The 24,491-nt window shown below is 28.3% G+C and overlaps 1 protein-coding gene across 1 annotated transcript; it reads right to left on the bottom strand.

Moving 5' to 3' along the window:
* Positions 1-1,747: 1,747 nt before the first annotated feature.
* LOC114127332 (leucine-rich repeat-containing G-protein coupled receptor 4-like) lies at positions 1,748-24,182 on the bottom strand. Its single transcript, XM_027991536.2, has 9 exons — positions 23,484-24,182; positions 8,627-9,179; positions 6,550-6,718; positions 5,378-5,511; positions 4,609-4,870; positions 4,026-4,256; positions 3,694-3,912; positions 3,402-3,600; positions 1,748-2,808 (listed from the first exon to the last, which is right to left on the bottom strand). Exons 2-9 carry the CDS (start codon positions 8,974-8,976, stop codon positions 2,639-2,641), a joined length of 1,734 nt encoding a protein of 577 aa, XP_027847337.2. The 5' UTR covers positions 8,977-9,179; positions 23,484-24,182; the 3' UTR covers positions 1,748-2,638.
* Between the last annotated feature and the right edge of the window lie 309 nt (positions 24,183-24,491).

Raw genomic sequence — 24,491 nt, forward strand, 5'->3', positions numbered from 1 at the left:
AATAAAAATATTTTTTATAATATTTACAATTTCACAAAATAATTCTAATGAGTCTATAATTATAACTTTAATTTATATAGTTTAACTTTATTTATGCATATTTAAAATTACTTAATCAAAACCTCTTGGTATACCACATTAAGAATTTTATTTTGTGGTACCTAATGGTTAGGTCTTCTAACTCTAAAAAATTCTGCATAATATACTTTTCTATGTAAAAAACAGATATTTTCCAAATCTACACCACAAAAAGTAAAAGTCAGACCTTGCCTAAAATAAAAGATCACTCGTATAGGCTCATTTGGTACAAACTTGTGAAAAAATAACGTTAAATGATAAATCAAATTTAAAACACGATTATTAACTTATGAGAATATTATGATAATTTTAAATTTAAAAATAATATTATTTGGTCCGTTTAATTACTTTTAATCCGTCTAAAAATTTAATTGCATTTTATTTATTTACTAAAGCGTTTTATATTAAAATCTGAAATAATTAAAACAATTTTGGTTTGTATTTTTAATTTGATCATTAAATGTATTGCTTTATGTTAATACACACATATTATTATGTTAAATTAACATTCTAAAATATAGCCAAATTATACTTATTACACTCAATAAGGATTTGTATACTTAAATCATAATATAAATTATTTTAATTTGGTAAATCATATTATTATTTTACTCAACATTTCAAATGGAATTTTTATAAAACAATAAAACATTATTCATTGTTACTTTTTACAGTTAATAACATTAATATATGTAAACATATAACTAGTACAACCTGACAGCATCGAACATCATTCAAGAACTTTTACCAAGACCAGCTTATAAATAAAAACTGTATCAAAAACTTTGATATAATTTAAACTTTTTAAGGGTCCTAGGATTTTTTTTTTAATATGATATCAAAACATTATAATATTAATTGAAGGATTTAGAATTTAGGTTCATTACATTTTTACTTAGTAGGTTATAATATAAATTATTCAGTTTACAAATGTTTTCAAATTTGATCTATATAATACATATTTTTACGGTCAATAATTTTCTACATAATTATACTTCCACTTAGCAGTAAAAATGTATTTACATTAAAAATTTTAAAGTAAAACAAAAAATGTATTTTTATTAATTTATAATTTTATTATAATCAATACTTTAGTAATTTATCCTTTTGGTATAACCAGAAAAGTTTATTTTATTAAAAAAAATAATTGAACCATGAGTTTTTTAAAATATAAAAATTTAACCATGGTTTTTTTTAAGTTTAAGTTATGAACAACAATATAGGTAAAGGTATTGTAAAATATTTTTTGTTATTCTTGAACGTGAATGTAGTTTTAAAGCTGAAATAAACGTTCAACCATTATTTTCACCCTTCAAATGACTATATAATGCCCGCGGGTTGTACCCTTAGTAAATCTCGTAGGAAGTAGATTTTTTTAGTTTTTTTTTTTTTGGTCACCCTCTTTCTTTATTTAAGAGCTACCATAAGTTTCCATTGTCCTGCAGAAAAAAACTTATTTTTCCTCGAAGCAAAGACGGAAACGAAACCCTTGTCCCTCGTTAAGTTTGAGTAGCGAAGTGGAAAAATTATTTTGACAGTAGAGACGCGCTCTAAATACATTTTCCCCCTCAATACAAGCTTTATTATAATAGAGATACAAAACAAAAACTTTCGTTTCGAAAACGTATAAAAGCGAATATATACAAAAAGAAATAATAAAACTGAACAGTGAAAGTTAAACATTATTTTATTAGTTTAAGTATATAGAAAAAAAAAACAATTATAAACATTAAAATGAAAAATAATAGCAATCACATACATTTATATAAACAATAAAGTAGTTGTAAGATTTTAAAGTTCTATCTGCAAATTTTGATTTCGCACCAACAATTAGTCATATTGTATGTAGTAAATAACACGCTGCATTGTTTTATGGTCACTAACATTTTTTTTTTTTTTTTTACTATTATTATTTAAGTCTAAGCGGAGTGACACAATCATACGAACACCTTATTACAGGAAAAAGTGAAAAAAATAATAATAAACAGAACATACACTATATATACCTACTGTATACGATCCAATCCCTTTCCACGTTATAACACATATTATATGTATATTCGTTAACAATATAATAATTATGATCTAGAAAACGATAATAATGATAATAATAATACTATAATAATATACAATATTTTTATTATTACGACTATTATCGTTATAATAACATATCATAAGAATATTATTATATAGTCGCGATACAAGCTAGACTAGATAGCTGTGTGAACAGAGCATATAATATATACGTTACGCTTCGTTTACAAAAGTATCTATATTAATCATAATATATATATATATATAATATATATAGGCTTTCTAAGGTTCGTGATGACAGTGCAGAGCACATATTATTATTCACGTATACATATATATATATAGTATTGCAGGTCCGAGGGACGACGAGAAAAATTATTAAAATAAAATAGTATAATCAACAGAGAAGTAAAAACAATTAATATAGAAATTGTATATATATATATATAAATAAAAATTATAATATTAACACGGAAACATATATAATATTAATTCAAAGATATAATACGCGTATAGTTGACGATGATCAGGCCACGATCACGGTAATTGGTGACTTGTCGATCTCGGTCAAGTTAGAAATTTTTATGTCATTTGTGACGGGAATGCACTTGGCTGTGCCACTGACTTCCGCGTTGTATTTCAACTCCATCGCCTTCGTTATGATTTTTGTCTTGTCGTCACACAGCACAGGGTTGTCTGTTGACGTAAATTAAGTTTGGATTATTATTACGAACTAAATACAAAGATATTAGTTTGACGATGTAAACACACATCGTCTTGGAAAAGTATAAACAATATGAAGTGGAACATTTCTTTTTAAATACAGTACGATAAAAATTTAAAACTTTTTTAAATTATTGTTACTGTCTTACTGTTTTTTTTTTTTTAGTAATGATTTTTTAAAGACAATATACCTACGTTTTGAATTTCATATTGTTTTTCAAAATATTTTATTTTGAATTTTGATGTATATAAAATATGAATTTCAAACCGGCATCTAATTAGTGTTATAAGTATTAAAACTTTGATGAGCGGAGTAGTGTGCCGTCATTGAACCCTACTTCACTTTCCTCATTTCAACTTTAAATATTTATAATTAACTACCGATTTTGTATTCGAATATAATATAAGAGTATACCTATGTAAAATTGTTTTTAAATTTAAAATCATTTTCGAGACAATGCGTGTTCGTGAGATATAATCGTTTCACGACATCGAATTCGGTATCAACCAGCTGACGTATAATATTGACAACAATATTTTAGTAGCCGTCTATATTTCCGTTTTACCTTCCAAGTATATTCTCAACGTGCTATTCACTCCGTGCAATTTGCATTGGGTCATTTCGACCAACTCTTCCTGAATGGTCATTATATTGTTAAACTCTAGATCGGCGTGACAAAGTACAGGGTATCCTTGGAAGTCTTTTGACAAACCGGTCAAAACGTTGTACGAAGCTACTAATGTCTCAAGAGCTGGCAAATGAATCTATGAGATCAAAATCAAAATCATAATATACAAGAAAATTATAACACACCTAATATTATTATATGTGATTTAAATCGTCCATCGAATAATTACCTGAGACGAGTCTGGGAGTATGTGTAACAGATTGTGGGATACATCTAAGATTTTTAAATTTAATCCGGTCAGATCGTACGGTGAAATTTCGGTGAATTTGTTATGACTTATATTGAGTTTGACAAGTGTTTTGATACCTATCAATGATCCACCGAGCGAATCCAACTCATTGTGGTCCAACTTTAAGTGTTCGATACCAGTCACTGGTTCACTTATAATCTAGAAAAAAAATAGAAAAACCAAGTATTATATTATAACTTATTGTTCCTAAATTTTACTGCATATATTGCGCATAGTCGCATTAACTATGTACGTATTCTATTGTATATTACGTCAGAATGGCCACTGAGTTTGGAAATCGTATTGTGTGACAGATCGACCAACTTAAGTTCCTTTAATCCCTTGATTTCAGTTAACGAGAATTCGTTGATTTTATTGTAGGACAAATTTATTTCAGATAGTTGAGTGAGTGGCAACAGCGATTTGTTCAGGTGTTTAATGCAGTTATTGCTGAGTTCTAATACTTCGATCATTGATGCTTCTTGGAATTCGTCGGATGCCAACTGCAAATATATAAAAATATCATAAAACAAATGTCGATATATTACATTAAATGTTTGTTGATCTACATAATATATTTTCTACTTATGTGAAAACCTGTTGATACAATTATTAGGAAAATATTGTAAAATACCAAATAAAAGTTAATACAATCGAAATTGTATTGCTTCGCATGAAAAGTTATTTACGACTTAGTAACAGATAACATTATACATCATAATGAATTATCCTTGTGTGGAGTTTATAAAAAAAATGAAGTTATTATATTTTTACAGTCATATTTTTGATAAATATGTATTTTTCCTCTCTCCTATGATTTATTTCAAAAAAATTTCATCAACTGCACACACATACCTCTTGTATCTTGTTACCGGTGAGCTCTAGCCAAACCAATTTTCTTGATTTGGAAAGCGTTTTGTTTAGTCCTGTCAACTGATTGGATGCACAGTAAAAATACCTCAGCGCCTTGAGACAGTTGAGTTCTGGTGGCAAATGAGTTAACCTATTTCTGGATACGTCCAAGACTATAAGTCTGTCGTTGTCGATTGGCAATTCTCCGTCAAGATTTTTTATCCGGTTATTAGATAGGTACAGCCATTCCAGTTCTTTTTGATTTCTATCAAAAATATAAACGAATGGGTATTACACACAGTTACGTAAAATATTAAATATAACAAATACGTAATATTATGCAGAATGCATGTATTGCATATAAATTCGAAACTTTTAAATATAGGTAAGTGATAATTATTTACAATGTATGTTATAAGAACCTTAATATAGGGTATACCTACACATTACATATAAGGTATTCACGAATATATAATAGATAATAACTAACAAAATATGGTTTTTAATTTGTTTTATCATATATTAAAACGTGGGTTTGTACGTGTGTTATTCATAACGTGTATTACTACTGTATTATAATATTATATATTATATCAAACGGACTTTGCCCATGGTACCGTTGAAAAATATTATTATTGACGCGATAGATGAACAAAACAAGTAGCGCTACATACTATATAGCTATAATATAATATACGTATACATGAGTATATAACTTAAGATAAAACACGACGCATTCAAACTTTCAAATTATTACTGCAACGTAATTTACCTCAAATTTCCGTTCAATTCCGTCAGGTTGTTAGCGGCCAATTGGACTTTTCTCAACGTCGTGGGAAACGATCCGTTCGTTATATCGGTTAAATTGTTTGTGGCCATCACGAATGTATTCATCAACGACAGGCTCTAAAAATCAATTCAAAATAACCGATCACATCAAAATATTCTAATATGATGTCTAATAATTATAAATAGTTCGACAATAAAATGAGGTTCATATTTAATTATAACTGATAAATATTGCTGAAAAACTTTTGAAAATATAAGTTTTTATAATACATGTTTACATTTTAGACTTTAAGCAAAACGATATTGATATTGTTTTAGCCTTGTTTTAGATTATAATGTAAATTTATACAATATGATATTATGTGTTTTTTGTCATCACTCATCACCTTTTAAAGCAGTAAAAATTCTTGGGGAATTTAATACAATCATAAAATAGATTCTCCATAAATTGTTCATACCTATCCCAATTAAATAATACCTAGAATACCACAATTTATTTTTATATAAACGTTTGAAATTTGCAAAATGTTTAATAGCTCAAAAGGATTTTAAATGTACACAATGTATTGAATAATGTTTTATAAATGTATTCAGCATTTCATAAAACTACAGTTATTTGTTTTCGAATTGCAAAAATATGGATTTTGTAAAAAACGTAATTTCCCCGCATAAAAATTTTCATTGTTCCTATACCTATAGGTATGTTTTCCGATTTCCGCGTAAAGTTCATATAACATATACATACGGATGTCATTGAGAATATTCGTTACGTAACACTGATGATAATAAACATTTCGAATTATTATAATAAATAATATTACAATATTTGTTTATTCTTTTTTTACTATCTTAATGCAATGGCACAATAACGAAAAATATGATTTCACATTCATAATGTGTTTATCACTATAGTCAGTAGACAAGCGATTGCGTTTAATCTCCACAGGGTGAAGGATTGCAGCTCACGCTACTTCCTGTTCGATACACAAGCTCTCCTGCAATAGAGCTGAGCCCGCCCGGAAAATGTGTCTACACACTTAGAACCATATTATTACAATAATAAAATGTAATATGGCCAATACATCATACGAAGATTAGTCAAAGAATTATTTCTATTTACACTCAACGGTATATACACGACAATATAATACATACTTGAAAGTCTCCAGACGCAACGCTGTGTATGGAGTTCCTGGCCAAGTCCAATACCTCGATACTGGGCATGTGTTTGAATATCTGAGTGGGAACTGCACAGAGTCTGTTGTCCGACAAGTACAGGATCCGTATCCTGTTCATACCAATGAAAGCTTCGTCTGGTAGCGTGCTACAAAGTGAAACAAAATCATCTATATTAATTATTGGGTACCCTTGTAAATTTACGATAATAATGTGATTAAGTAGGTAATATAGTAAGTTATTATTTTATCGTCGACGTCAATTTTATAATAATCGTGACTAATCAATTTAGATTGTCTAATGGCAACATGATAGTGTTTTGAGTAATATAATTCTTCTTGGTTTGTGTCTTTAACTTTTTGCGTAGACGAAACTCAGTGATTGCAATTTAAGAGGATAAAATCTATGATATTTACGAAACTTCCCGAGAAGCCGCCAAAAAGATCTAACTACTCGACGTGTCCATGACCTTCCGTCAAACCAATGCCGTTGTAAATATCAGAACTTAATTTTCATTTAGAAAATATGCAACCTCGGGACATAATATAAACATGAGTGTTATGACTATACGGTGTACGTATAATAACTATGATAACAATACTATGTACCTACCTTATTATGCCTAACCTTTAATTTTACGCAATGCTCACGTCTATTCGATTTGCCGGAACAATATTTATCTCAAAAAAATGTAATCGTTAATATTGTAATAATTATATAAAATTACATGTCGTGTATTGCCGTATTGAAGCAGTACAGATGTTATTGTTTTTACGAAACAATAATAGATAATGAATAGCGATCGTCATAGCGAATACCCTAACACGTCGTACATTTACCTATATACATAGTAATATCTATTAATATTATAATAAAATGTTAATGAATTAAAAATTTAATGTAATTAAACAGACAAATAACAATTTATATTATATAATATTGTGTAACAATACAGTGCAACTTGTTCATCAATAGTATTCGAACAGTGACGAACGTCAAAATATTAAAATGTTTATTCATTTGAATTTTATGTATATTATAATATGTAAATGATTAATCAATGAGAAATTTGATTGCCAAAATCTATAAATTTAAATATTTGTATTTACTTTATGATCTTACATACGTATAATGTATATGCCAATATTAAGTGCAAACAATTAAATAGACAAAAAAACTCGTGAAATGTTATACATAATATTATACATAACAATAATTATAAAAAAAATGTCCTGAGCATTTTACAGTGATTTTTATAATTGTATTTAATTTTTCCACGATATAATTTTTTTAAAAGATTTAAAAAAAATTATTATTTACACTTAAATCTTAAGTAAGAAATTAATATAAAAGTTATATAATTTATAGCATTTTTGATTTTATGCTCAATAATACTCGTATTATTGAATGGATACTTTAAAAGTCAAATTACCTATCTCTATCAACTATTTTATATTTTTATTAAGTTTCTATCTGAGCTCAAACGTTTATACGATCGCATTTGACTATACAAATCCTTCATTATACTTAACATGGTTTCATGCTATTTCCAAAGTATATATTATTTTCGACGATTGTAATTTTATCAATTTGTGATTATTATTTTATAGTAGGTATATGGAACAAATATTTTTAATTCACTTAAACCTAGTGATTTAAAATATTATAAATAATACCGTATACAATTTGTCGGGCTTTCAAAATTCCGAGGTCAGGGACAGGTGCCCCTATTACATGCCCATTTAAACCTATAGTATTGCGTAAAACTATATACCTGTGGCGAACCTACGGAACACGTGCCGGAGGTGGCAAGTTAGTCAAATGTCAGTGGTACGCGAAAAATTAAAATTCTAAAAAATTATGCTATTTATAAATTATATTTAGAAAATATAATTTTCTTTGGGCACGTGAAAAATTTTCAAAACCTCGATAGAAAAAATGTGGCACTCGACCCAAAAACGGTTCGCCACCCCTGCTATGTATACTGCAGTGCGGTAACCCTAGCCTTATAATATTATAATCATATTTCGATAGTATAATGATAGAAGGTACCCACCTGAGATTATTTTTAGTGAGCTTAAGGTCGACAATCGGGAAGCCCAACTCGTTGAACCGCCTCGTGTCCAGGTCGTGGAGTTCCGAGTATTCGATGTTGAGCACGTAGTCGAACACCGCGTCGAACTTGTTCTGCAGCGCGCCAATGACGCTCTCGAACGACTCCATCTTCTGGCAGATGACCATGATCTTGGGCCGGACCATGCCGGTGAAGTAGCTGCACGTGCATGGCGATATGCTCCGTCGCACCGAACAGTGGAGCGGCGTGTCTTCCAGTATGTAAGAGCCGGAAACGCCGGTCGCGACGAACGCGGACACGACCGTCAGGAAGCACAGACGCGACCAGTTCATGATGGTGCGGGTGTCGATGTACCTGTGGGTTTTGTGTTTGGTTCCGGTGAGGGTTCCGCCGGGACGACGACCGTTCTGTCCCGTGGACGAATGTCGTAGTGGATGTCAATAATATAATACGATTGCTGTCGTGCGGTGTGACGACTGGCGGCGGATTGATGCTGAAACAGCTACGACCAATAATTATACCGTTCCCTGCATCCCTGCAACAACGACCGGAGCCGCGCGACTGTTAATAATAATGCAATAAAACATGTATAACACAATATACGCGTATTATATTATGTGACGATCGAGTAGAATTTTTTTTTTACGATTTAAAATATTTTTATTGATCGATTTGACACTCGGCGGACGTGGGGCGGGATGGCGGAAGGGTGGAGGGTCAAATAACGTAACGTAGGTACAGCACACACACACGCGACGCCGCCGTCGCAACTCGCTCGTTACGCGCAACTATACTATACGATCATGTGCAGCATATTATAATAACATAATCGACAATCATCGTGTCCGATGCAGCGCACCTATGTGTGTGTGTGTGTGTGTGTGTGTGTGTGTGTATGAGCGCGAGCGAGGGGGGATATGATCGTCCCCTCCGCGATCAAATTTTTTTCGGTGCACGTTGACTTCGATTTGCGGCGTTTGGAGCCGAAAGTGGACGTTTCATTAAACGATTTTTTCAAAACTTTCGCATAACTACGAAATAAAAACGACTTTTTTCTTTTTCATTTATAGGTTAGGTACAGCATAGGTATACGTTCGAAATACAAAGTTGGCCAAGCGCGCTTTTAAAAGTAAAATGCCTTACTATGACAATACTCTGTAGTAAAACTCGTCCAAAAATGTCATTTAAGATTTTACAAACAATAAAACAACTTAAGACTTAAGTAATAATAATACTTAGTATTGTCACACGCGTCTCGGTACAGTATAGAATGATGACGTATAATAATATTATGTAAAAATATTTACATACACACACATTATATATATATATATTATTGCGTATTACATATTATGTAAATTAAAATCTTCGACAGACGACGATGGTCGCAAGTCCGATATGATCGAAATATTCCGATAAATGTATATAATATTAACATTTTACCATGTTCTAATTCTCACTTGTAACCCTCAAAACCTATGTAATTACACCATTTGCTACAACATCTAAACAATAGTGACGTAAATCAATACAGTACATACGAGCCTTGCATTATAATAACATTATAATTCGATAATGATGCGATTCTTCTGTGTTATATTATGACGTAAAATGTGTGATTGATTTTTTTTTTTTTTTGACAGAACACCAACGTCGCATTTTCTACTGTTTTTTTAAAATTTCTATACAGGCACTTTGAATACAGAGTGATATAAATATTTATAGAATAATATAATTTCAAATCAATGTGGCCCTTTATTTTTTATCTATCAAACACATTATCAATTATCATAATATAATGTCATTAGGGAATCATTATCCCTAACACATTAACCTGACCTATGATCCTCATTACACAATCACTCAAAAACTAATCATGTAAATTTTGATTTTAATAACTAAAAATGTTCAAAATAATAGTTCGCTAAATAATTTACTATTTAAAAGAAGAATTTTTATTTATAAAACAGATGTTCATATCACCACAAGACACTTTGAACTTTGAAGTACGAAAAACTAGAAGAAAGTACAAGAAAACTGCAAGAATTTAAAAATATAATCTTTAAGTAAATTAAAAATTCCAAGAATCAGATTTTGAATTTATGTTTATCCGTTTATTGAAGAAAAAAGGAGGTAATTATGCTCGGTAAAACACCCTGTACCAATATAATATTCATGATCCACATATTTTACAGGCGTTTTGTGCTAGGATGATCGGACCGGGACTATAATCATGCGCTGCAGCTACCAATCCGCAATTATCATCTGTGATCAATATATTAGTTTATATAGAAATTTTACTTCATTATTATTACATTAACGCATTGTTTATATTCAGTATAAATACATCGTTTTAATAAAAAAAATTATCATTACATAATTCATAATTATATGCGGTTTTCGTTGTAACGATTTATATTTTTTTTACCCCGTCAATAACGCACACGCATTCGACATATTATTATCTCATAATTATTATTATTATTATTATTTTATTTTTTTTTACGGTTCCCAAGAAATCCAAGTAATTGTTATCGATCCATCAACAACCAACTTACTGTTATAACAATGGTTATTTTAAGAATATGAGCTGCGTCGTTCTCTCGGTCCAGACGTCAACGTTTTGATAACGCACATAATGCGTAGATATATGTTTTCCAATTCTGCAGTAGTAGTATAATAAAAACAATAATAATCAAAATAACCTTAATTTCGGACAATAGATTCAATTGTACTTTTCACTATAATACTATATGCGATACTATTCATATCGATGAAAATACCTATGCGTGTCAAATATGCCATGCAAATTGTCGACAAACGGATAAACGATCTATTATAATGTTATACGAAGTTCACAGACGAAAATCGATAGCAAATGGTCGGCAATTTATAAGTGTAAAAAACTAAAAATGTGATTGTCTGTTTTAAATTACATGCGATTATTTAAAATAAAAGTTACGTTTTTGACAACGCACGTATTTTTGTAGAATATTATGCTAATTAAAACCGAAATTCTAATAATGGATGTTAAATATTATACTTTTTGTTCTATGAGCATGTATTTTAACATCGATTAAATTCATTAAACGCGATCATCTCAAAACTCAGTTCTTTAAGTTGATAACTGTAATACAATATTATACTGATGGTGTTCTGATGGTATATGTGATGTAGAATATTTGTAGACGGTTTCGCTTGGGGTTACTTTACACCATAGAGATTCAACCTATCATTTTATTTATTGATGAGTAATAATAATTATTGCGTTAACGAAAAATGTCATTGTACAATTTAAATAGTTCCGATACAATTAACCTAACCTCATGACGTTAATATTTTATTGACCCCAATTATTTCACCAATAACGTTCTATAACCAAATCCTACACGACTATCATCGCATATTTGTACATATTATAATTTATGTAGTTATATCTTATACAAAAATAATATATATACGATAATAAAGACCATAAATTTACCATTATTATGATGACAATAAATCTTATGAACCACAGTATCGACGGTGATCGATTATGGTGACGACTTCCAATCACTTATTCGATTTCGAAATGTATTTAAAATGCAACAAACGACCGGAAAGCTTGCGAGATTGAACTATTCTTATTGTGTTTATTATTATTATTATTATTATTTATTTTTATATTTTTTAGTTATCAGGTCTCAGAATAGTTTTCATTTAGCGTTTATAAGCAGCTAGGTAATAACTCGCGTGATGTATATAATTATTAATTAATATAATAAACATTGAGACAATTTATTTGTAAATTATATTGAGAATTATGGAATACATATTAGCATAAAAAATAATTATAATATGTACTTTATCTATCCTTATATAATTTTACACAGTATTAGATAATGAATATTTTAATGGATTCAAACTAACTAAGTATATAATTTTAACGATTTAATTAAAAATTTAATATTTTATCATTGATAAGTGGACAACATTACATTGGTCAATTAACCATGAAAATTAAACAATATAGATTTACTGATTTACACGATTCAGTCAAGTTTAGCTTACTAAAAATGTGTATTAATATAAAGAAGTATAAATAGTAGTCATACCACTTTTGCTGTTTCACCTTTTTCATACTAATCATATCTAAATGTCTGAACTCTAAATTTTAGACGCCTTTAATAATAATAAAAATTATAGTAAAAAGTTATCATACAATTATCAATTGACATATAGGTAATAAAAAATGTATACATTATTATTCTGCTTCAGACTGCGATAGTAGATTTATATTAGTCATTAACCGGCAAATATTTGGTTGATAAAAATTAAGAATAATTATAAAGTGTTAATAGATTGCTATTTGCTTATAAATATACTTATGTTTTGTCGGTAGCTTAGTTGTTAAAATAATTAGTGTTTGCTGTTTAAATAATCGCAATGTGTACATAAAAGATTATAACTTTACTATAATACTTCTAATGTTTTAAAAGTAATATAATATTTTACTACATAAAATGAATGAAACGAATTTTTTTACACATGCTTTATTTTATGTTTACTTTTTGATAATTTATATAGTTGCGGCAGTATGTAGTTATCTATAATTGTGGTAGTGGTCACGAAACAGAATAATAATGAAATGGCACTACCCGTAATAAGCCATATGAGATGACCTTTTGCTGACTGTATTATGTACCTACTATGTATGTATAATGTATATATATTGAATACTCACAATTAGAAACCATGTACGATGATATTTAAAATCGAAAAATATTTTAATCAAACGGCTTAAAAAATAATAAGAATGATAAGAATGCCCAGTGATCAATTTAAATCTCAAATAACATATTATACATAAGTATACCTGCACATCATCAACACGATTCATTGAGATAATAACAATATTATTAACGCGTGCAGCATTTTAATGTACAAATATACAGAGTGATTCGTCAAGCATAGTCACCCTCTATTTTTCTTCAGTCTAATTATCAAAATCAGTTAATAAAAAATAAATCAGTATAAAATTCAGTTTAATTATTAAAATTGTTTAAATATACGACTTAAAGTCCATAATACTCGAATTTAATTGTTTGAGTTTTTTCTGCTATTCAAATAAGTATAGTGTCATATAGAGATATAAGCTATTATTTTTTAAAATAAAAATTCCCTGAAAACAGATATTTTTTCTGAAAATTACAACGGATCAAAAAATGCATATACGTAGCATTTCGTTTATTTAACTTTGTGTAGGTACTACGGCTCAATACATCCACGATGATGAGTTTGAATAATAATATGATAGTTATAGGCATTTCATTAATTTATATTAATCTATCAATATTAAAATTTGTATTAAAATAATAAAGTATAATAAATAACTACTAGACCCGATACTTATTACATCTACTTTATATTTTTGTAAAACCATTTTTAATAACTTTCATCCTTAGTACCTGTAAACATTTTAATAACTTAAAAACTACTCATTTGAATTTTCAATTAAGTATTTATAGATATATCAATATTCAATAAAAAGTTATCCGTTAATTAATAAACAGCAAAAAAAAAGGTGGGTTTCATTTTAAATACAAGAGTTTGTATGACCATAATATATCATTTTTTAAGTAGGTAGTAGGTACAACAAATCTTAAGAATTTTAAAATTGAATTATATTCAAAACTTTAAACGTTCCAAAAAATAATTTAAAAAAATTCATTATTAAATAAATAAAAAATGGCAGACGGCAGTAACCATGCTTGATGAATCACCCTGTATCTATATATCGTATCCGGATAATTGCTTAAATTCAAATTGATAATTCAGCCATTGATAGCAGTATTCTGTTTTCTTTTACCGGCAATAAAATATACTACACAATGTCAATGTTTATTGTCATCCGAATGGCTTAATTGTGATAATATTATTATGATATCTCACTACGTACACATTGCATACACTATAATATAGTATAATACTTAAATGTATATATATATATTATATATATATATCATTAGAAATTAATAATTTACAAAAATTAAGTTAGGTAAATATTAAATTTAAATAATAAATAAAATGATACCTACCACCACATTGGTATATTATTCATTGATATAATTATTTTATGATATTATACTAATAGCATACTAATTTTCTTTAATATAATAACTTATTATTCCAAAAAGACATTTAAAATTTAAAATTTTTTTTTTGAGAATCGTTATTAAATAATATATACAATTTGAGTATTTAATTAGTTATAAATATTAAAAGTTATATGAGCTGAGTATAATAGGTAACACGAAAAAGTTTGGCACACTATAACCCTTATCAAAACTTTAAATACATATAAGTAATTGCAACTTAAAACTAATTAACTAATCGTTTAAAATTTAAAAACATCCTGCTTTATAATGTGTATTATAATTTTAAAAACTAAAAAGTGAAAACTCTAGAATAAATTTGTTTTGAAACCAAAAACAAAAAAAAAACAAAAAAAATATTTTTAGGTAATAACATAAGTATTTTTAAAAATTAATATTATTTTTGACGATTGTTAAGATTGTTTACTATTAAAAATCACTCTGTATATGGATACACGCGCGCAATCATGTTGATAAAAAGGTACGTCCGATAAAAATTGCAGACCGCATACGTATACGCAATTTATTGTTTTTATTAAATAGAATATGAAATAATGTTTCCAATCCAAATATGATATAAAAACGTAAAATGAAAAAAAATATAATTTATCTATATAATATTATATTGTATCGGCAAAATCGAATTACTCAATGTATCGTCAGCAGTAAATGCAGCAAAATATTATTAAATGTTAAAATTATCAGTTAAATCTTAAATTGCAATATAAGTAATTGAAGCAAAAATGAAAAAATGTACACGTGGAGTACAGTTTTTTCGTTTTGTTAAATGTTTTTATTTTATTTTCCAATTAAAAATTACCGAATAATAATGTTACAATATGTAACAATATGTTCATGCATATTATATTCATTATCATTTGTGTATATTTTTGATATTTTTCTGATTCTCTCAGACCAAAGTCCTCCGGTACCAAGATAGTACATGTTGACCGTGATAGCTTATTATATTATTTAAAATCTATACCTGCTTATATTTACAAGAACTAGGTTGCCAATAACATGAAATACTTTAATCGCATTAAAATATAAACAAATTACTGTATAATTTGTTATATTTTTACATTTATCTTTTATTACTATTTAAATTGATCCTTAATGTCCTTTAAGTCAAAAAATTAGTAAAAATTTAAAACTACAATATTCTTCTCCCTGATATGGGCATTATAATTTTATAGAAATATGCGTCATTATTAATATTACTTATAATTAATAAAAGTGTTTAATTTACATAATATATGAAAAATATTATTAAAAAGATATTTAATATTAATAATGAAATTAATATCATAATATTCATAAATATACACATCAGTGTTTGTTCGTGTCTTAAAAAACTTGAAATATTATAAGTTGTTATAACCTATACTTATGTATATTATACTATATTATATTAATATTGAATTTTAAATGAAAAAGAATTTTTAAAAAAAATTATATTGTATGATATTAATAATTAGATTAAGTAATTAATTATCTCGTTTGAATTGTTTAAATAAGTAACTTAATAATATATTATGTGTATATACGAGTACATAATATATATATTTCATATACATAAGTATATCTTTTAAATAAATGTTTTGAATTTGAACTCAAACAACTCTGATATTACAATAAACAATTACATTTATACAGAGTGCATATCAAATATTTATCATACTTAAATATTGATAATTTAATTTAACTCCAAAGAAAAATTATTACAATTGACTGTGGAAATAATTCATAAGCCAATACAAATATTATAAATACATTAGCTAAAAACTGTCAATTAATTAACATTATTCACAAACAATCAAGAAAAATTACGATATATACTTGTATATAGTTTCGAATAACATAAATCTACATTACGTGTTTAATGGCTCAGTTTAAAACAAAATAAAATAATAATTAACTTCAATTAAATCGTCTTAATTTTTAAAATATATATATATATATATGTATAAAAAAAATGATGATTGTTGTACAATTTTTTTTTTTATTTAAGAATGAAACATGTCGTTTACAATAATATACATAATATATATATATATATAGGTAAGTATACGTATACGAGTATACACACTCGCACACTGCTACTGCTGTAATAGCATACACCTAAATGGACACAATTTAACTTTAATTTGTGATGTGAAGAGCACTTGTCGTTTATGTATATAACGTCAGCATTGTAACGATACAATTAAACAATAAAATAATAATAATAATAGAAAATTGGTCGTCGCGTCATTGCGCCGCTCGCTGACCTAACACATATCATGCAGCCTACTCACTAATATAACGGTATGCCTAGTACACGTACAATACACCAGACTTTTTAAAAATTTCATATAAATTTATCGTTACAATAATAATGACCAACTCGCGTATTGTGTTATAATAGATCATTTGTATGATTGTTGTATCGAGAACGTCGCGGTTTAACGGTGATCTTTGCGACGGCTTGTTTTTTACTCGCCGAACACGTGTTTAGCATACGTTTTTCGACTTCACATTTGTATGAGAGTACCTATAAGCACACACACATAATAATGCATATCTGATGCATACATAATACATTATATTGCAAGCAGTGGTGTATACACAAATATTATGGGTCGACGGAACTTAGGTCGTCCGATAGGTCTCGACAATCGATCTGAGAATCGCTGATTTATATAATTAATATATATTTCTATTATAATATATTATATACACATAGGTACATAGAGGTAGTTGTGTATTATAATAGTACTATTATGTAATCATTAATCAATATTCAACAATAAATGGATAACGTAAATAACATTTATATAATATGATATCATATATTAAATGATTTACATGTAGGTATATAGGTAGGCTGGTACGCATACGTATAACATATATTATGATATTATAACAGAGAACACAACTTTCACAACTCTAAACGCCTCGATAAGACGAAAACTTTGCAAAATCTGCCGTTCCCGTCGAAATTATATAATACCTATGTATTGTTTATAATAATTATAATCGCAACGAATAAAGTTTTTGCTCGAGTAATTTTATAGTGGTGCAAGTTCTGTCGATTCAGAGCGCGAGTGCGGTGAGTGGCGAGCCCGACAGCTGCTGCAGTCAAGTCACTGTATAATACAAAAAATATTCGCATCGCAAACAACTACGGTACACGTTTAGCTTCCGCGCCATAATTTTTTTATATTAAAAAATCCGCGCCTATATATTATTATAAAAAAAATTTAATAAACGATGATATTATTATTGTGTTCAATGCCAACGCAATAAAGTATTTCAAGGCAATGCCTAACTCTATGCAGATGTCTCACAATCAATTAGGCGATGGTATATCATCTCTGTAAACGACTTGTATGAAATTTGTGAATATTCAACGGTAAAGTATAATTGCATCACCTGTAATGCGTGTGCACTAAATAGCAGCATCAGTCAACTGCGATGGGTGGTGATCGCAAAAACCATCTTACTGCAAGCACGTCATATTGCAGTATTATTATATGATTATTTATCTATGATAAAATACACTGTTATTGCGTTTCGATTAATAAAATTGACATTTTCGATTGAATACAAATTTTATGTTATGTTACGCGTCTTTAAATCCATTCAAAGTTGGTATTTTTACTCAGCTTCATTAATGTTGTTAACTATCATATCAATTTAATACGATGAACATTTTAAATGTTTACAGTTCGTAGAACGCGCTGCGAAAGAGCTGTTGTTCTTCACGATGCTCTCTTATCCGTGAGCCATTAAGTATAGATAACAATAATATTTCATTATAAATTATAATATTATATTATTATATTTTATGTTAAAACGCCATTCATTTAATTCCATCGGAAAATTGCTAATAGAATATATAAATAATATGAAGACCATCTGCTGCACCTGACCGGATATTTTTTTTACCCATTGACATTAATACAGTTAAGTGTGTCGGAAATCGGAAAACACTAAGTACGACTTGTAGCATGTCTCATAAAGTCATTAGTGAACCATAGTATACATACAAATTATAATTTGAAATTTTAGATTTATGAGATTTGATTTTTTTTTTTTTTTAGTCATATTATTATATTAATAATTATTTTGTTAATTTATCAAATACTACATACCATTACTGCTAAAGGAAACTTTAAGGAACTAAAGATATTAATATTCAATTGATTATCTTCAAATCATGCCAATCGATGTATACACAATTAATACCTAAAATAGTACATTGAAATGTCAATCTGAAAATGTCATGAGCATATAGTTAACAGTAGGTATCAAGTGATTTAAAATCTCACATTTTACGATTTACTAAAATGTATTATTTTATTGTACATTTGAAGAATAAAAGGTATTAATTAAAATCATAAAATCGTGTGTGTCTGTGTGTATTCGATAACTGTTATCATAATTAAAATAATGAGATCTAATAATACGCATGATTTTTTCAATTAAAAATAGTTGAGCTATTATAGCTATTTTATATGATTTCAGATATTCTATTTATTTAATCAATGATATGGTTCTTTTAAATAGTACAACGAAATCATGTACACCATCAACAAGTTTACTCGAAAAAATAATAATTAACACCACGACAGACATCCCTTATTAATTATCCCCATATAATCACACATAGATAGGTCGGTAATAGTAATACTAATATAATTGTAAAGCAATTGTTTAAAAAAAATATTATTATTGTTATACTATGCTTCAAACGCATTTCTAGGTCATATTGCACACCTAATAATTTGCATTACATTTTTACACGACGCCTACCTATATCGATTTCTAAGAATATAATATTTGTATTCTCTCTACATTGGACTCGGACGCGTTAGATTCTCATTTTTAACGTTTCTTTCTGTCGTTAACCCGCATTAAACGTGATTGAACTTTTCTAAAATACTTGTTTAATAGAAATTAGAATACCTAATAATATTGTATACGTAATATAATAATGTTGGCGAAATCGATAAAAAAATAATTACTTTATGATCATTAATAGATTAATTATACTAGCCATTATATTTTGACTGGCCAAAATACAGCGAGGCGACGATAAGATTATACATTTAGACGATTTATATGAAATCAACAAGCATCGCTGTGATGTAATATTATATTATTTAATGCACGTCATTTTGCCAAACATATAAGCTTCAGTAGTGGGGAAGGTATGCTTAACCGCCGCAAATTATTTTATTAAGAAAATACGTGAATTTACCATACTCAACACTAAAAAAAGGATATTCATTATTGTAATAACGTGTACATAACATTTTATTTGAAAAATTGATTTAAATACGGACAAAATGGCATTTCAAGCATATTCTACAGTTTTTGGCATGATTATATTCTAATAAGTCGTATAGTGGTTATTTGTCGATTCTACAAAATGAATATTTAAACAAAAATCTAAAGATTTAAATATACCCCCAAATAATAGTATTAAATAATTAATGTTAAGGTTGCAAACGAATTTTGATGAAAAAAATCAGTGACATATCTGTTTGTAGATTGAATAGATAATTAGTTAAAAATGAATCAATTAATACTCGCGAGAATGTAAAAAACTAACATAATGATAGACTATGACCAATTAATTAATCTGCGATAGGTAGGATATTTATTTTATGTTAACACCCAAATATTTACCTAAATCATGTTTAACATTCCAAATTTGAGTATTTTTATTTTTTTTTTATATTCACCACTCATATTTTCAAGTATTTTATTGGTGGAGTCATTACGTGTTTATAAGAGACATTTTAATTTTAATTAATTCAAAACTTATACATTTATTCCTTTCATAAGTTATAACTTTAATATATATGGTTATACAATAATTACGAATAATGTCACGACAATAATATTGATAAATTGTTTCTAATCACACATAAAAAAATCATAATAATCTAATAAAAATATTAATTTATTAAAATAATAAATAAAATTGTTTTTTCTTTATTAATTAAGATGATATTATGTATGAGATACTATATGAATTTGATTTTTATAAAGAATTAAGAAGTGAATAATAACTAATAAGTAGAACATTACATATTTTTTCTTCAAACTTTGTTGATAATAAATATTTTCATTTTATTTAGCTATAATATTGCATAGAATATAATTGTTATCAAAACAAAATAAATAAAATGTTAAGTGAAAAAAATTTTTTTGTTTTACTTTTTATTTACAAACATTTAGTAACACTATGAGTAACACTTTTATTAAAATAATTTGGAATTCTTGATATACAGTCATACCTCAATAAACGAATAGTATTCTTCTTTAACTTGATATCTGATAATATTTGTTAAAGTCTATTATTTTCGCATGATTCCAAATATAAGAGTATAGGTAGATAATTAATATAAAATATATTAATATACTAAAAACCAAAGGCACAGAATATTAAAACTATTTTTTTTAGATAAAACACAATCGGACATTAGACATTGATTGTACATTACTATAACATGATGAAAAACTTCGTTAATTTTTGATAATGTTAGAGTTGTTAGACACATGTTGTTGATTTTAAAATAATTTAACATAAAAATGTAATATCTATCTATATGGCTGTATGTTTGATTTAGTTGTTTACAAATAATGAAATAAACAACTAAATAATAGTATATAAATATTATCCAATATAAAATTACTTGTCATTACACATGGATAAAAATGTATAACATATTCATTTACTCATTGAGTTCATTTCTAAAACTGAACACTTTAAATCAATATGAATACTATTATTAAAATAAGACAAACCTAAAATACCTAACGCAACAGTTCATTGTATAATTTGAAATTTAGTAATTTGATATTTCGATTTAACGGATGCATATTTTAGATTAAATTTTACAGAAGCAAATCAATAAAAAAGATGATATATTTAAATATTTTATAAACTTACACATCTCGCATTTCTCCAATAAAGTAGGTATCTACACATAGAGGTATAACGTAAATATGAAACTTGTGAAACATTATATGGAATATTCTTAATATGTTCTTATATATATATATATATATATACAGCCATACAGGTTTCCCGTAAGGATTTGACCATTGTGATCTCTTCTGAAATGATGGATCATAATTCTGTTTTTTAGATAATTTAATATTTTGGTAAAAAGTTAAAAAAAATAATTTTCAAAAAAATGAAGATATGCATTTTATAGAGTTTATTTTTCTAAAAATGTTGACGTTTCATCACTTTATTTTCATTAATTTCGTGTTTTTAAATATTTTTTTCTAGTTTCGAAAAACACTGTGAATTATTTAATTCCATATAGTATCAAATATATGGCCCGCGGAATAGTGAGGTCGGTGCATGCTTTTAGTGTACCTACTAAAAAAAATATTAAAAATAACTATGTTATTGAGAATAAAATGTTGAAACATTACAATTTTCAGAAAAATAAACTCTACAAAATGACTTTTTTTGAAAATAATTAAATAAAAAATATATTTTTTTAAGTCCTTATCATGATGAATCTTTTAAAAAATAACTGCAAAATTATGATATTTCTACTATTTAAAGAGATGTCACAATAGATAAATCCTCATTGGACACCCTGCAGTATAATGTATATATTATATAAATCATCGTTGTTTTTTTTTTTTTTAAAAAAAAAAGGATCCCTGTTAAGTGATATGTTCCAAAATATTAAATTTATAAAAGGTGTATGTTATAGTTTTTAGAAAATAATAATATTAAAACTGTCTATTATCCTAATCATTATAAAACTTATAACAATAATAACTTTTTTAAGTATAACTATGTAAGAACTATATTATGCCTATTAGAGGAGTACGTTCGTAAAAATCGGTTCGCTTCAGTGGGTGAAAGCTAACCTAAACTTCAATTGCTTTCCCTAAATTTCTTTAAAAAATTATGATTTCTTTAAACAAAAAAAAATCATTAGATATCCATTACCGATATCATGTTATAAAAACCTGTTGCTTTAAAAACTTTTCATTTGAGTAAAGAATTAACAACCAATATATACAGGACTATAAATACCGTAATTCTCATCGCAGTTTTCGTCGGTTTTTCGTTTTTGCAGCGCATTTATTATAAATAATATTCAAATGTCGTGTCGTTGCTGTACATCCCCAACTAAAATCGATGAAAATATACCTAATATATGTATTATGTATACCGTTTATGTAATATTTTAGTCCCGCGTGTCCTGTGTCACTGTATTCATTTAGGCGATATAATTTCACAACACTATTTTAAATTTGTCGACTTCGATGACTATGATTTTGTCGTTATAAACGCCCGGGACTATTGTATACTATCATAACGACACGAGACGAAAACTTTACGCGGCTGGCGGCAAAGGTACAACTTCCTTGACAGAAGCGTATTTTATTTTATGCGTCTTTGCTAACCCGCGCAAACAAAGCGCGGTAGCCGGTCGACGGAAACGACGCGCAGCGGCCTTGGACACATTTTTGCCGCGTCCGTTCGTCCGACATAATATTATATATACTGTGGTGTCAAGTAAACGCGTTTCTCCACGATAAGGAGATTTTTACAATTCGTTCATTTGTCAACGATTTCTCAGTCAACGTGGCAATAACAGTATACGATATAAAAACAATAATATATAATATATATATTAAGCGCAAAACGACGGCAAAATGAATTTTGTGCTTACTGAACATCATCCGACGACGACGACGACTACGTTACGACCAAGAGACGGCGGCGTTTCAGTCCTCGTTCGCGGTCCACTGTGATTGGAAGACGACGGCGGATCGATGTAAATAACGACTTTTCGACTTTCGCGGTAAGCGCACTATTACACCAATTATGTTGAACTTAAAATACTATATAATATTATATTAAACCGTACGACGGGTCCCGCGCACGGTGCGCGACGGGTTGTAAAAAAAAAAAAAAACGAAAATGCCTATGACGCGCCGAAGACCGCGAGCCGACGGGTCTCACCTCTCCGAGAAGATGAAAAGAGAACCGCGTGCAACGAAAATCTGTCGCGAAGGGCAGTTTTTTAATAATTTATACCTATTATATACTACACGTCTTATGTATTGTACTCGTGTTTGTGTTCGGTAGCCGGCCGACGTGCGAAACGCGTAAAATCGTATTATAATGTTTATAAAAAACGTCAATGCGATGATTGAATATCGTCTCGAATCCGTTCCGGGTGCGCGTCGTGGCGTGAAATGCGTTGCGTGCGCGCTGCAAATGCTATCAAACTGACCCGCGCGGATCGGCAAAGGGGACACACGTCAAGAATATACGCTTTTAAATGGACCGACCGACCGACCGACGGGAATAGCAATAAACACGAATTACACGAGCGCGCGCACTCGCACGCGATAAGTACCTATATACCATATTATTAAAATATACGTCTTTATACCACACATGTGTGTGTGTGCGTATAATATATTATGATAGCGTATAACGTACACTTGTATACAGGGTGCACCTTGAGCGAGTGATATGATTTCAACGGATAATATTGTCAAAAATCCTCCGGATACGCCCTGTACACGAATGCGTGCGAGTGCGTGAGCTCAATGCTCGACTACGGACGACTAAACTTATTTTGATATAATAATATACATATTATATTGTTGTGTTCGAATCGTTTCTCTGTCTCTCTTCCTCTCTCGGTCTCTCTCTCTCTCTCTGGCAG

This window comes from Aphis gossypii, chromosome 2 (genome assembly GCF_020184175.1).
Source record: "Aphis gossypii isolate Hap1 chromosome 2, ASM2018417v2, whole genome shotgun sequence".
Classification (NCBI taxonomy): domain Eukaryota; kingdom Metazoa; phylum Arthropoda; class Insecta; order Hemiptera; family Aphididae; genus Aphis; species Aphis gossypii.